The sequence below is a fragment of the Lagenorhynchus albirostris genome, chromosome 1 (assembly GCF_949774975.1).
Source record: "Lagenorhynchus albirostris chromosome 1, mLagAlb1.1, whole genome shotgun sequence".
In the NCBI taxonomy this organism is placed as follows: domain Eukaryota; kingdom Metazoa; phylum Chordata; class Mammalia; order Artiodactyla; family Delphinidae; genus Lagenorhynchus; species Lagenorhynchus albirostris.
Window position 1 is genome coordinate 47,838,853 of NC_083095.1, and position 14,068 is coordinate 47,852,920.

Genomic DNA, 14,068 nt, shown 5'->3' on the forward strand with positions numbered 1-14,068 from the left:
CAGGTTGCTTTCATTTTTACAAACAATAAAGCAGAACATTAAAACAGTTTTAACATATATGCTTTTATACAAATATTTGTAGAATGATATCAAAAAAAAAAGAGTTAATAGTAGCTGCCTCCTAGCTAGAGATAGACTAGGTAGCTGGGTTTAGGGGAGGAAAGAGACATTTTCCTTATATACCTTTTTGACCCTTTGGCCTTTGTATCATGTGTAATATATGCTTTATTTTTTTAAATGAAGCTAAAACAAAGAACATTAAAAACCATCAGATGCTCAACCTCATCATTTTAAGATAAATGAGAAAGGCAAATTAAAACTACCACAAGACACCTTTTTTTTTTTTTTTTTTTTTTTTTTGCAGTACGCGGGTCTCTCACTGTTGTGGCCTCTCCCGTTGTGGAGCACAGGCTCGGGACGCGCAGGCTCAGCGGCCATGGCTCACGGCCTAGCTGCTCCGCGGCATGTGGGATCTTCCCGGACCAGGGCACGAACCCGTGTCCCCTGCATCGGCAGGCGGGCTCTCAACCACTGCGCCACCAGGGAAGCCCAAGACACCTTTTTTACTCTAGGAGATTTGGAAAAATTTTAAATGCTTTATAATTTTGTTGTAGAGAGATACCAAGGAAAGAGTACCTCTCATTTACTTCACAGTGGGAATGTAAACTGATACAACTCACTGGAGGGCAATTTGTAACATCTATTAAAATTTAAATGCTCACGTTCTTTAATCCAGCAATTCCACCTCTACAAATTTATCCTATTGATGTATTCACATATGAATTAAATGATATATACAGGGATACTCACTACATTAGCAAAAGTCTGGAAACAATCTAAATGTCCAACAAGAGGAGATCGGTTGAATAAATTTTAGTACAGTAATACAATGGATTACTGTGCAACTTAAAAAGAATAATGCGGGAGTTCCCTGGTAGCCTTGTGGTTAGGATTCTGGGCTTTCACTGGTCGGGGAACTGAGATCCCGCAAGCTGTGCAGTGTGGGGGGAAAAAAAAAGAAGAATGCAGCTAAGAAATAATATGAAGCCATCTCCAAAATACATAATTTTTAAAAAAGGCTAACTTGATCTGTAAGAATATGTTTATATATGTAACATACCTCTGGAAACGTACTCAAAAACAACAGATACCTGCAGGGAGGAGAATTGAGTATCTAGGGGACAGGAATAGGGAAACCTACTTTTCAGTATACATGTTTTTGAACATTTAGAATTCCACATTCTGTGCATGAATTACTTTTTAAAAATATTTTAAAGGAAGTTTATTCTTTAAATGATGTACTGTATGACCCATCTTTATAAAACATATATATACAGGAGAAAAATCCGATATAATAAAATCAACTTGAAATAAAAACATTACATGTTTGCTACCCTTAACATTTTTATAAATTATAGCAACAATTCTTACCTAAATAATTGTTGAAAGTTGGGTTTAATAAAGTTTGCTTCAATATTTTGTCTTATACATATTATATGAGTTATTCCATGTTTCTGTAGTATAGGTAGCTATAAAAAAAGGGAGAGAAATAGTTTAAAACACAAAACATCATCTTATTGTAAAACAGATATTTGAAAATACACAGGACTCAACTTTAGAACTAATGTAGCCACATCTGAGCTTTAAGTACAGGGGATCAAAGCTAATTTCATAATAACATACCTGAAGTGATCAGCAAAATATTTCAATGATTCAAGGTTAATACACTACATGTCCTCAAAAGGCTAACAGGATTATTTTATATCTATAATTTCAGAGCTTGATATGACCTTAAAGATAATTTATTTGGGAAACAATACAATACCTTCATTATATACCTTATTGTACACTTTGACCTTTGTATCATGTGTAATATACTTTATTACTTATTTATAATTTACATTTATATACTCTTTATTATTTATTTATAATACTATGTAGTGGTTAAAAGCATGGGCTTTGGAGTCATGAGAGCCCAAGCTCTAGATCCTAGCTCTGCTAATGATCTGAGCACTGTGGCTCAATTTTCTCACACGAAAATAAGGAAAACCCTACCTATTCACTTGAGTGGTTGTGAGAATTATATAAGAAAATATGTTTGGCATACTGCCTGGGACACACAGCAAGGGTTTTCAGTAAATGGCAGTTACATATATTGACTACAATTTTTATTTTTTAGAGAGGACTACTATGACATAAACAGTTGTTCAACATCACTGATCTCTAGACTACTCCCTGCCTCTCCCAGTACATTTTTTCTACTATAAGCCAGAATTAAGTTATAAAATTCACAAAATCTAATTAACCTTTTAGGGTTTAAAAATTCTTCTAAAGTTAAAACTGGCAACTCCAAAGTATATTATATTCTGTGGTGCCTTTGGGCTCTACATTTAAAACAATTTAACATGACAACTCTAAGAACTATCAAATAATTTTTATTTGCAAGTGACTATAGGTTTCAGTGAAATTTACAGGTGACTTTTTTTTTTTTTTTTTTCCCCTGTACGCGGGCCTCTCACTGTTGTGGCCTCTCCCGTTGCGGAGCACAGGCTCTGGACATGCAGGCTCAGCGGTCATGGCTCATGGGCCTAGCCGCTCCACGGCATGTGGGATCTTCCTGGACCAGGGCACGAACCCGTGTCCCCTGTATCGGCAGGCAGACTCTCAGCCACTGCGCCACCAGGGAAGCCCGAAAATGTGGTTTTTAAATGTTAATTTTTGCAGCTAGGTTTCCTATGTCTGGCATAGATTAGAGTTAAATTATCTTTGTATTTTCTGAGTATATCCTGAGACAGGGGAAAGGAGGTAAGCATTTGGTAGGACTAACAATGAATCAATGGTGACTTCCCTGGTGGTCCAATGGTTAAGACTTCACCTTCCGATGCAGGGGGTGCAGGTTCGATCCCTGGTCGGGGAGCTAAGATCCCACATGCCTCGTGGCCAAAAAGCCAAAAAACATTAAAAAAGAAGTAACTGTACTGTAACAAATTCAATAAAAACTTAAAAAAAAAATGGCCCACATTAAAAAAAAAATCTTAAAAAAAAAAATCAATGTTCTGTATTCACATTTACGGAAACTCCAAAGTAAATTCAATATTCATTCCTTTGTTTATGATTGATCTATGATATGTGAAGTTTTCATATCTACTCTATTAATGTGGGAAACTACAAGAAGACATATATAAAATTAGGGATAAAAACATGTTTTAACAAGCCTGGAAGGCACATTAGATTACTAAGTGAAAAACAAACCTTAAGATAGACCCCAAAAGTAATAGCACACAAAATAGTTTTTACTTTTCAACAGAATTTCATTTATACAAAGCAAATTATGACCTTATCTCACACCTAGAAACAACAGAAAAATTTTAGAAAAAGAAATGGTTCACTACTTACAAGGAGCCTAAATATGTCCCTTTTATTAAAACTGTATTTGAATGTAATAAAAGATAGGCTAAACTAAGTGAGTTTATTAGAACAGGAGTTTATTCCCTAAGGTTTCTTTATCTCCATTATTCTTTTGTTACTTTTTTGGATGATGAAATGAAAAGAAATATAGGCTGTACTATAATGACTCATGGTGGGAAATAATCAAATTTTGCCATAGAAGTTTTTCTTCAGTCCAATGCGACTTATGGTGAAATTAGGGGGGAGAGATTTTGAGACGATAGATCTGTAAACAAACACTTATAAATTAATGTGAGAAAGAGTATAACAGGAATATTTATAAAGTGCTGTGAGAATACAAAAAGCAAATAGTCTAAAATCATCCTGAAGGCCAGTATTTGTGAATATTACATTATTTGGGCATAACTTTGTTTTTACAAAGTAAGTCACAGTTAATTCTATAGTTATCTACCATATTCTTTCCTTAGTATTTATTTACATAGATTTTTTTTTATCAACGTCCCACCTTTCCAACTTAGCTGTAAGCCATCAAAATGACTAGGGTTACTCTTAGATAGTCCTCAACAGTCAAAAAGCCTTCCAGTACCAAAAGGAATGACATTAACTTTAAAAAACTCCCAATCACCTAAAATTCGTAAATACATCAAATTATTTCATAAAAGCTTTGAATTCTACAGTTTTTATAAAACCTACTGCAGGTAAGTATCATACACAAGAACACTGACTTCTAAATAGGCAGGTTATTAGGGAAAACATTTGTGACACAATGTTTCACATTATAATTAAAAGAGAATTAGCACTGCCATAATTCATAGGGCTGAATCCTCTAGAAGTGACAATAACACTGTTACATATATTTGAATGAGATCTACCCTTTTAACTGTGTAACTGAAGAAATACATTTCAGGTTAACTATATAGGACATCTAGATATATAGTACAATACTTTACAACCTGGAACATCCAGACCTCTAAAGTCTGGAAGAACAGAAGATTTGAGTCACTTCAATTAAAATGTGTGGGTGTGTATGAGTGCATTCGTATACACTTGTGCACGCACACTCTCTTACCCTTTAACTAAAATGTTAAATAACCTTATTTTAGGATTTAATTGTATCTCATATTTTTCAGAAACTATGATTAGCAATTACAGATGTCTAGTATCTTAGAGGGTAAATAAATTATTAAAGGTCAGTTTTCAGTAAGGCTTTTAAATACATGGATTTCATGAGGAAAAACTCATTTGTGGATTTCATGAGGAAAAACTCATTTGTGATTTGTGGTTAAACATGAGAATCACTGGTCCAGTAAAATTTGGAAAGAACTAGGTGCTCCACAGTGACAACTACTGTTAATATGCAATATCGGTGCACCCTTCCTCAAATAAAACTCTTTCTACTAAAAAATTTTACTCCAAATAGTTGGTTAATAAGGTCTCTTGATGAATCTAATCTAAAGTTCTTACCTTGCTTTTCATGGCAGAAGAATATGGGCCTAAAAACAATCCAGGCAAAATTTCCTAGGAAAAAAAATTGAGCTATTTACCATCAGCAATTTAAATCTATACAAAATATGTACCATATAAGTGGATTAGCTGAGTGTTTTCATAGCTGTTATAATAATTTGCTAAAAAGCTTGTTATTTAGGGAGTATTTTCTAGCCACACTGAGCAAATGACTGGGAAGAGAAATGCAGATGTGCTTTATATAATCAAATGACATATTTAAAGTTGAAATGTAGTTCTGAAAAGTCAGATATTTGAACTTCCATAGAGCTTTTTTTGTTGCGGAGCACAGGCTCCGGACGCGCAGGCTCAGCGGCCATGGCTCACGGGCCCAGCCGCTCCACGGCATGTGGGATCTTCCTGGACTGGGGCACGAACCCCTGTCCCCTGCATCAGCAGGCGGACTCTCAACCACTGCGCCACCAGGGAAGCCCTCCATTGTGCTTTTTATAAGCAGTTTGAGTAGAATTACTATATTGTATTGTTGTCTTTTAGATTACTAAAACACCCGTAATTTTATTTCAATTCTCTATTATAGTTTAGAAATAAAATAGGTATAAAGAAAATCATCCCTTTGGAATTACACAAAACCTTATTCAGTCAAATCAAAAGTAGTACAAGATAAAACAATTACAACTTTTACCTATGTAAAGTATTTTTGCAAAGCTTAAAAAGAAAGACTATTGACAGAGTTTCAGCAATTTAAATAAGCAACTTCTGAATGGTGAATTAAAATTTATTCTATGTGAATTCAATATAGAAAGCTTTCAGTGTGAATTCTATGTGAATTCAATATAGAAAGTTTTTAGTATATAGAGTATATATCATACTCTATATACTAATATAATTTTGTAGTTCAGTTCTATGGGACATCAGAATTATTTGTGTATAGGTGTGATTTCTTCTAATAGCTTCTTGTGGACAGAAACTAAATTTTACTCATATTTGCATTCCCCATAGCACCAAGTAAAATGCCCCATGGGTAATCACATATTTTTAAAAAGTGAATTTTCACAAATAGAGAAAGGAAACAGATTTTTAGAAGTCAAGGGATTCCTGAGAAGGGGAGACATTGCTTGATCTTGGGAGTAGCAAAGTTGAAATGCAAAACAAAAAAAGTACTGCTATGTGGGTTAGCTATCACTAATTCATTCATTCCATACTGTGAGTATTCAACTCAATCTTCTGGAGAAGTTCACTATGAAAGTTGACTGGGAATCAGACACGAAGATGAGCAATTAGTCAAAAGGGTGATGTGCTTTACAGTCAACTCTCCTGAGTTTATCTAAGCTAGACAAACACAGAAAGTAAACTGCTTTCAGAAATAATACAAATATTGTACCCAATTTTTCAGATGAAGAAAGACAAAGTGACTCATTAAGTACAAACATATATTACTATGTCCATGGTTCTAATCTAAGAAAGAAATTTCATCTCCCATCTTTTTAAGAGCCACGATCAACTTTAAATATGTTAATATTTAAAATACTCAGTGATGAACCTACAGATCATGAGTCAACAGGACTCAAATCCTTTGTGAAATTAGGTTAAATTATTTAACAATGATAGTAACAGTAACACGGGCTGGCTGGAATAAATGAGAAGGTTGTCATACCTGCATCTCTCGTCTCATAGGGTAGGTCCACTCCTTAAAAATGGAAGGAAAACATAAGAAAAGTAAATAACATTATGAAAAAGTCACCCAATTAAAGGTTAAAGATGTGATATACAAGTGTATGGATTTTTTAAAAATACATTATACTTATAGAATGTTCTATAAAAACAGCTGATTCAATTGGCTTCACAAGCACCTAAAAATTTAAGTGACAAGAAACAACGATTAAGGTAATTCTTTAAATAACTGGGCTTCCAAAATTATGATTATGTTACTTTATAATGGATGGAATAGTTCAATAATTATAAGGATAGGTATTCCAGAAGTTTCTCTCAAAAATGATCCTCTAAATCAGAGATGTCAAATACACCTTTTGTCATTCGTGCCAACTCTAATCAACTGGCAGTAGATAGCTAAAACCCTGTGTGGAGAAAGACTCAAGGAAGGAAAGACTGCTGTGGTCATTGAGCAATATCTGCAATGATGAAAGAAGAACAGAATGTGGTAAGTATTTATTTGCCATTCCTGATCTAAACTGCCAGATGCTCATCAAACAGCCTTTCCCATATCTCACTTGGGCTTAAGATTCTGTCTAGTTCAAGTTCCTTTACAGATACACTTCACCAAAGTACAGAGTTCATTCTTGGAATGCAGACCAAGATAAAGAAGTTGGAAAATAATGCAAAATGGCAAAAGACAGAAAATATTTTAAAAGAAAAAAGCAATACAGTCAATTGAAATGAAGAATCAAATATAGTACAGATAGTCCTCATTTGTAAATGGACTACATTCCAAAAGTTTCTAGCTTGGTTGCTTAAAACTCAGAATTATAAACAGTAATTAGGTTTCTAAAGTTAAAACTGCAAAAAGTTTAAAAAAAAACTTTCTATTTTGAAATAATTTTAGAATTACAGAAAAGTTGAAAAAATAGTACAAGGAATTCCCTTTACCCTCCATCCAGATTCCCCAAGTCAGAAAAGTATCTTTAACATCTAAGGTAGAAATGTATCTCTGTAATGGAAAGAGAGAATAGTACTCCTACAAAGACAGCATTTTTTTAAAAATAGAGAAACAAAATACATTTTTCATTTTTAATCTTGAAAACTGGTCTCAGCAATGTAGTAGAAGCAGACTATAAAGCCTGAGAAACCATCTATGAAATGACTGTTAAAAAAGTATATAATATATATATATATCATATTTTTGCGTGTGTGTGGTACACGGGCCTCTCACTGTTGCGGCCTCTCCCACTGCGGAGCACAGGCTCCGGACGCGCAGGCTCAGCGGCCATGGCTCATGGGCCCAGCCTCTCCGCGGCATGTGGGATCCTCCCGGACCAGGGCACGAACCCGTGTCCCCTGCATCGGCAGGCAGACTCTCAACCACTGCGCCACCAGGGAAGCCCTGTTAAAATATATTTTTAAAGGTATCTTTAAATGCATAGCTGAACTAAGAAGTGAGGGAAATCCCCAGAGGGACACACACTCATAAACACAAGAAAGCACAAAACCAGCAAGGGTAGTAAGCACTGAAACAGAGCATACTGAGAAGATCTGCTAGTCTTTTCATGGCCTTATATTTCTTTCTGTTCTTTTAAAATGTAGGTATAAAAGAACTTATAATGAGGTGCTAAAATGCCCAAATCTGAATGTAGAGCTCAATCAATTTTTACAAACATACATACCCATATGATCACCACTCAGATGAAGATTTCCATCATCCCAGAAAGTTCCCTCATTCTTCTTCTCAGTCAATATCTCCTGTTTTCAGAGGTGACCACTGACTTCCATCACTATAGATTTTAGTTTTGTCTGTTCTGGAACTTCATGTAAATGGAATCATACAGCAGTACTATTTTATGTCTGGTTTATCTCACTCAACTTAATGTCTGTGAGATTCATCCATGTTGTTGTGTATGTCAGTAGTTTGTTCCTTTTCACTGCTGTGCAGTATACTATTGTATAAATATTCCACAATTTACTCATTCTCCTGTTGGTGGAGATTTAAGTAGCTTCCAGGTTTTGGCAATTATGAATAAAGGTGCAATGAAAACTCTTTTATATGCTCTTTGGTGGACATATGCATTTATTGCTCTTGGATATATAAGTGGCAATGGAATGACTAAATCACAGAGTAGGCCTATATTTGGCTTTACTAGACACTGTCAAAAGTTTTAGAAGAGCAATTTACACTCCCACCAGGAATGTATGGGAGTTCTAGTTGTTCCACATCCTCATGATGGACTTAATTTTAAATGGCACGGCACATGAGACAAAGCCTAGGACCTGCTCAAAGTCAGATCATGACCAAAAAGCTGGGACCCCCAAAGGGCAACACCCTAAGTGAAAGATAAAGTGGTGGGAGTGGGGCCTCACTTCATCCCCATAAAAATGAGTACTCTTGCCTTTCCTAGCTTTGGTTCTGAGTAGGTGGTGGTGGTGGTAGTAGTGGGGTGGGGTCTTCCTAACCAATCTGGTCTTCACTAAGGTTTGGCATTAGAATGCAATTATCTTTGTGAGGCCAAGTGAAAATTTAATGTCAAGTGGTCTTGGGTAAAAAGTGTCCATGGGTTCCTGGGAGAAGCAAATGCATTTTCTCTCCAGAGGAACATACCTTAAACCTAGATCAGAAATAATTCAAACAGATAGGTTCCAATGAACTCGCAATATAAAATTCATTTAAAAAAAAAAGAGGAAATGAATAACCATGAAAAGTGATACAACTGAATCACAGCCACAAAGATGGCAGATATTAATTACAAAATAGCTAGCTAGTGGGAAGCAGATGCACAGCACAGGGAGATCAGCTCGGTACTTTGTGACCACCTAGAGGAGTGGGATAGGGAGGGTGGGAGGGAGATGCAAGAGGGAGGAGATATGCAGATATATGTATATGTATAGCTGATTCACTTTGTTATAAAGCAGAAACTAACACACCATTGTAAAGCAATTATACTCCAATAAAGATGTTTAAAAAAAAAAACAATGGGAAATCACAGCAGTTTTAAAGGAATGATGATCTTTTTGGAAACCCATCTAAACACAGCTAAATTTCTGCTAACAACTATCCTGTAAAGAGTGCTCTAACCAGTATTTCACGAAACTTGGAAGTAATATTTTTATAGAAGTGACAGGATCATCAAACTACCATAGCCTGATCACAACAATCATTAAGAGCCTTCACTGAAATCTCTGTACTTGAATTTTTTTCTACTTAAGCAAGATTTGGATTGTGATTGGTAGTGCTTTCTATGTGGAGGAACTATGCTGGCTGGTCACCATAACCACGAAAAACTGTTTGCCATTTTATGTATCTCACTGGAAATTAGAAAATTACATTGTTTTATTAGTCAGTTTTTCATGAGTAACTATATGCCCTATTTAATGGTTATTTACAGTATTGTCTGTCCAGAAAGCATCCTCCATCTTTCATGAAATGCTCCTATGGTTTTGGTGGGAGGGCTACTAATGATAAGCTTCACTCCCCTAGCCCAGAGTGAGTATCTGACCTAGACTGGACCCCTCACTGTATTCACCCCTTCCTGGCTCTCTTGACTGATCCAAAGGATGGGCATATGACCTAAATTGGGCCAATCTTCTAGATTTTAAACACTGAAGCTTAGAGAAAGGCACTTTTGTTCCTCAGTGTGTATGCTGTAAGCATATGACCCTCGAGCAACTGATGGCCAAACCCCATACCTGTGCAGAAGCCCAAGAAAAAGAACAGACACCGACACAAAGTAGAGTCAAGCACTAATGAAAGGCAGAGGCAGCTCTGATGCATTATAATACTATCTAGTCAAGTCCCTGAGACCAGCTGCACTCCAAACTTTCTGGATTTAGTTACTTCTTTTCTTTTTTGCTTAAGCTCCTCTGGTTTTTGTCACTTGTAACCGAGAGATAACAAACATCCAGTGCTATGAAATAAGGAATGAACTGGCTTTCAGCAGATAATATCATTATGTACTAGGTTTAAGCATTACTTCTGTCCGACACAGAAAAGAAGCTATATTCCTCGTAAGATTTTATAATCTTTGCAAAGATAAGATATATTATTTACACAATAAAAGATTAAATACAAAGTCTGTAAACATTTTAAACTAGAACTATTAAGATTAGAACAGGGAAGAATTGAGGTGTAGTAAAAAGGACAATGAATTAAGAATGAGGAGACCAAGGTCCTCACTTGTGTCTTGTGCTAGGCATATCATTTATTCTTAGTAAGCTACAATTTCTTCACTTTAAAAGTAGGAATGCTCTACATTATTTCTAAGGTTGCTTCCAGTGATGAAATTTCTGAATCATTTTGAGGATATAAAAGCATACTCCTCATTCACATTATTCCATATGAAACAAAGAAAAAAGTGTAAGTTCATTTTTAACCTAACCTAAATTCTACTTTTTTTTCCTATTTAAGAGTCTACTCTTAAAACATGAAATTCTCAAGGATTATTATCACAAGCAAAAGATCCGCCCCCAATAAAAAACATGAACCACAAATGAAGACATTCAATAGAATGAATATTTGGTATAAACTGAATGATCTCTTAAAAATAGAGATTTTAGATTTCTTTCTTTCTCGATCCTACTAAAGCATATCTGAATATCATTGTTGTGTTATAATTGAGTCTTCAAAAAATTCTAATTTAGTATTCTGCAATACCATAAAGTATTCCAAACTAGGAATAGATGGGAAAAAACTCAGTACAAACGTTAGGGAAGGAAGAAGTAAGGTGGGGTAAAAAGAACCCCAAATTAGAAATCAGGAGAACAAGTTATAAAGAATTTTATTCCCCATATTAACTTCTCTCCAAAGGGCAAGGTTTTGGATTGAAGTTTTCAGATTCGAACGAGCTAGCTTTGTGACATTTACTCTGCTGGTCACGGCTTGCCTCAAAAACACCAAAAACCAAAACAAACCAAAACAAACCAACTACTTCGGGGAAACTTTTTGAAGGCACACTTAGCAAGTTCAGGGCCCACGTCTATTCCACACATGGGGCCATGTGTCCCACAAGTGAATCGACGACACCAAAGATTACCCCTCAAAAGATTAAAAACATTACCCTCGCATTGTTTTGGCAATAAAAGGGGAACCTTACTCCAAGTAAGGCCTCGACGCCAAACCTGGGGGGAAAGGGCTGTTTTTGCTCATCTCATTGAATTCAGTTGACCAGACCCAGCTCCGGCGCCGGAGACTCAGGAGGAGAAGAGGAACTCAGTGACCGGGGTCTGGGCTGACAGCCCCGGAGTGCGAGGCTCCGCCCCTGGGTCCCGGGACGCCCTCAAGAGGCAACAGGACTCCGGGGAGCCGGAGGCTTCGACGGTTGGGGCCTGGGGTCGCCCCTCGGCTGAGGAGCCACAGGGGGAGGCCTTTGCGTGGCAGTCACTGACAGACTCACCTCGGCGTCTTCTTTGCACTGTGGGAGCGAGGGGAACTCCAGCTTCACGTCCTCCATGGTCCCGGCCCGCGGGCTTGTGGGTGGGGTGGGGTGGGAGTGGGAGTTGCCCGCCGGCCCGACACTCGAGCTGGCAGTGGCGGTGAAAGGGAGGGAGGGTAGACCGGAGGACTGACGGGGAGGCAGCGGGCTTACAACTAACACACGCAGACTAAAGGGTCCCAGCGACTCCGGCGGCGGCGGTGGCGGCGACGACAGCCGGGAAAAGGAGGGCTGGGCGGCTCGTGCCCGGCCGCCATGCTGCTGCCGCCTCCCTCCCCCGCCGAGTCTCCGCGCCCCTAAGGCCGCCCAGGCTCCCGCACCAACACGAGCCCTACAACCATCTCCCCTCTTTCCACCCCGCCCTCCCCGCGCCGCCCCAGCCAATCCCAGCCCACGCTCGCCTTCGGCCCGCCCCCCGCGGCCGCCAGGTGTCAGAGCGCCGCCGCCCCACCCCTTCGCGAGAGCGCAGACGCGGGGGGGCGGGGCCCTGGAGGCGCAGCGGCGGGAGCTCACCGGGTGTGGAGGAGGTGAGACTGCGGTAGGAGGGAAAGCACGAAGGACGGTCCTGGGAAAAGGAGCGGGATAATACGACTCAGCTCTGCCCTTTCCGGATTGGACGCAAATCCCTTCTTTGGTGTAAGAACGGGGAAGACATCCTAGCCACCATAAACTGGCATACGAAAGGAAACTATAGTTTTCTCCCCTCTCAGAATCCTGCGGAATCTGGTGAGGTTATAACCCAGAATAATGAATTCACCTGAAAATTACGTTATGCCACAGAATGAAACACCATCACTTTTAAGCAAATCGAAACGGTGTACTTTTAAGAATACTTGGGAATATAACAACTAGAAAATATCAAGAAAAAATGGCAAACAGAAAAAATCCTAATACAAACAATTGATAGCCCACTAATTTGTACATAATACTGAAGGTGTCTTCCTTTAATTCTAAGCTTATTAACACTTCAACGTATTATTAAACTATATGGCTTTCAATATCTTTAAAAGGAGTTTGCGTCAGTTAATACTATATTGTTAATAAAGTTCAGGTATATAATACTTTCTCTGGGTTTAGGGAGATAATGTTATCTTTTTTGTTTTTAAACAGATGAGGAAAATCAAGCTTAGAAGTGGAAGAACCCACACATAAACTTTCAAGATTTGTACACCAACCTGATTCTTTAAAAAAAACACTACCACCACCACCAAAGTAAAAAAGTGAGATAGTCTTTCATTAACTGAATTGCAGATTACAAGTAAAAAGGACCACATGGTTATCTGACCTTTTTAAAGTAAAAAGGACCACATGGATATCTGACCTAGACCTGACATACTATTACTTTTTATAGTCATGTTTATGAAATACACTACTAAACATATATAGAAATAGAACTAACTGTTCAATAATTTGAGTATTAGATGGCTAGTTTGAGGGCTCCATTTTCTCTACCTCTATGTAAACAGTTCTCTCCCTTTTAGTTACAAAAAGGCACACATTACTCTGCTAGCAAGTTTTTAATTTGAAGAATGATTGTATTATTACCTGAGTCATATATCATTCATTCTTCAGTGTTTATGAAACTGAAGTTTCTTTTGTTTAACAGCACCTTTAGTAATAACATAATCTTAATTGATGCCCAATGATGATTTCCTATTGTAATTTGTTAAAGCTTTAATTACCACATGAGAAAGAATCGTGTATAGGTAACGGAACTTTTGTTCTGAACATTTCTGACATCAACATCCCCTACATCAGATCCTTAGCCTGGTATCCATAGATACCTAGTGTCCATGGGTGAGCTTGGGAAATAATAAATCTCCTAGGTTTTAATATATGCAAAATTGTGTGTATGTATGTGTGAATCATTCTGAGAAGAGTGTACAAACCTCCTCAAAAGGGAACTATCATTTCACATAAATCAAGAAAACCAAGTCACATTTAAATAGCAAATGTTACTTTTAATCATAATCTAAAAAATGGTTATGGATGTGCATGTACTATTTCAATTAACTATCACACGGATTAATCATAGTAGGTGGAGAATAAAGGCTTTCTTGAAGGAGGAATATATACAGACACACATCTATGTTACATATAAC

General features: G+C 37.5%; 1 protein-coding gene across 3 annotated transcripts in view; it reads right to left on the bottom strand.

Moving 5' to 3' along the window:
• STYX (serine/threonine/tyrosine interacting protein) overlaps window positions 1-12,287 on the bottom strand; it is a 40,647-nt gene extending 28,360 nt beyond the window's left edge. For all 3 annotated transcript variants that reach the window (XR_009539266.1, XR_009539265.1, XM_060142544.1), the window contains exons 1-4: window positions 11,928-12,287; window positions 6,527-6,559; window positions 4,873-4,926; window positions 1,432-1,529 (exon numbers count right to left, since the gene is read on the bottom strand). Coding sequence is in view for 1 of the 3 variants with exons in the window: in XM_060142544.1 (XP_059998527.1) it covers window positions 1,432-1,529; window positions 4,873-4,926; window positions 6,527-6,559; window positions 11,928-11,984 (242 nt within the window). In the remaining 2 variants the exon portion in view is untranslated. The remainder of the gene's footprint in view (window positions 1-1,431; window positions 1,530-4,872; window positions 4,927-6,526; window positions 6,560-11,927) is intronic.
• Window positions 12,288-14,068: the final 1,781 nt, after the last annotated feature.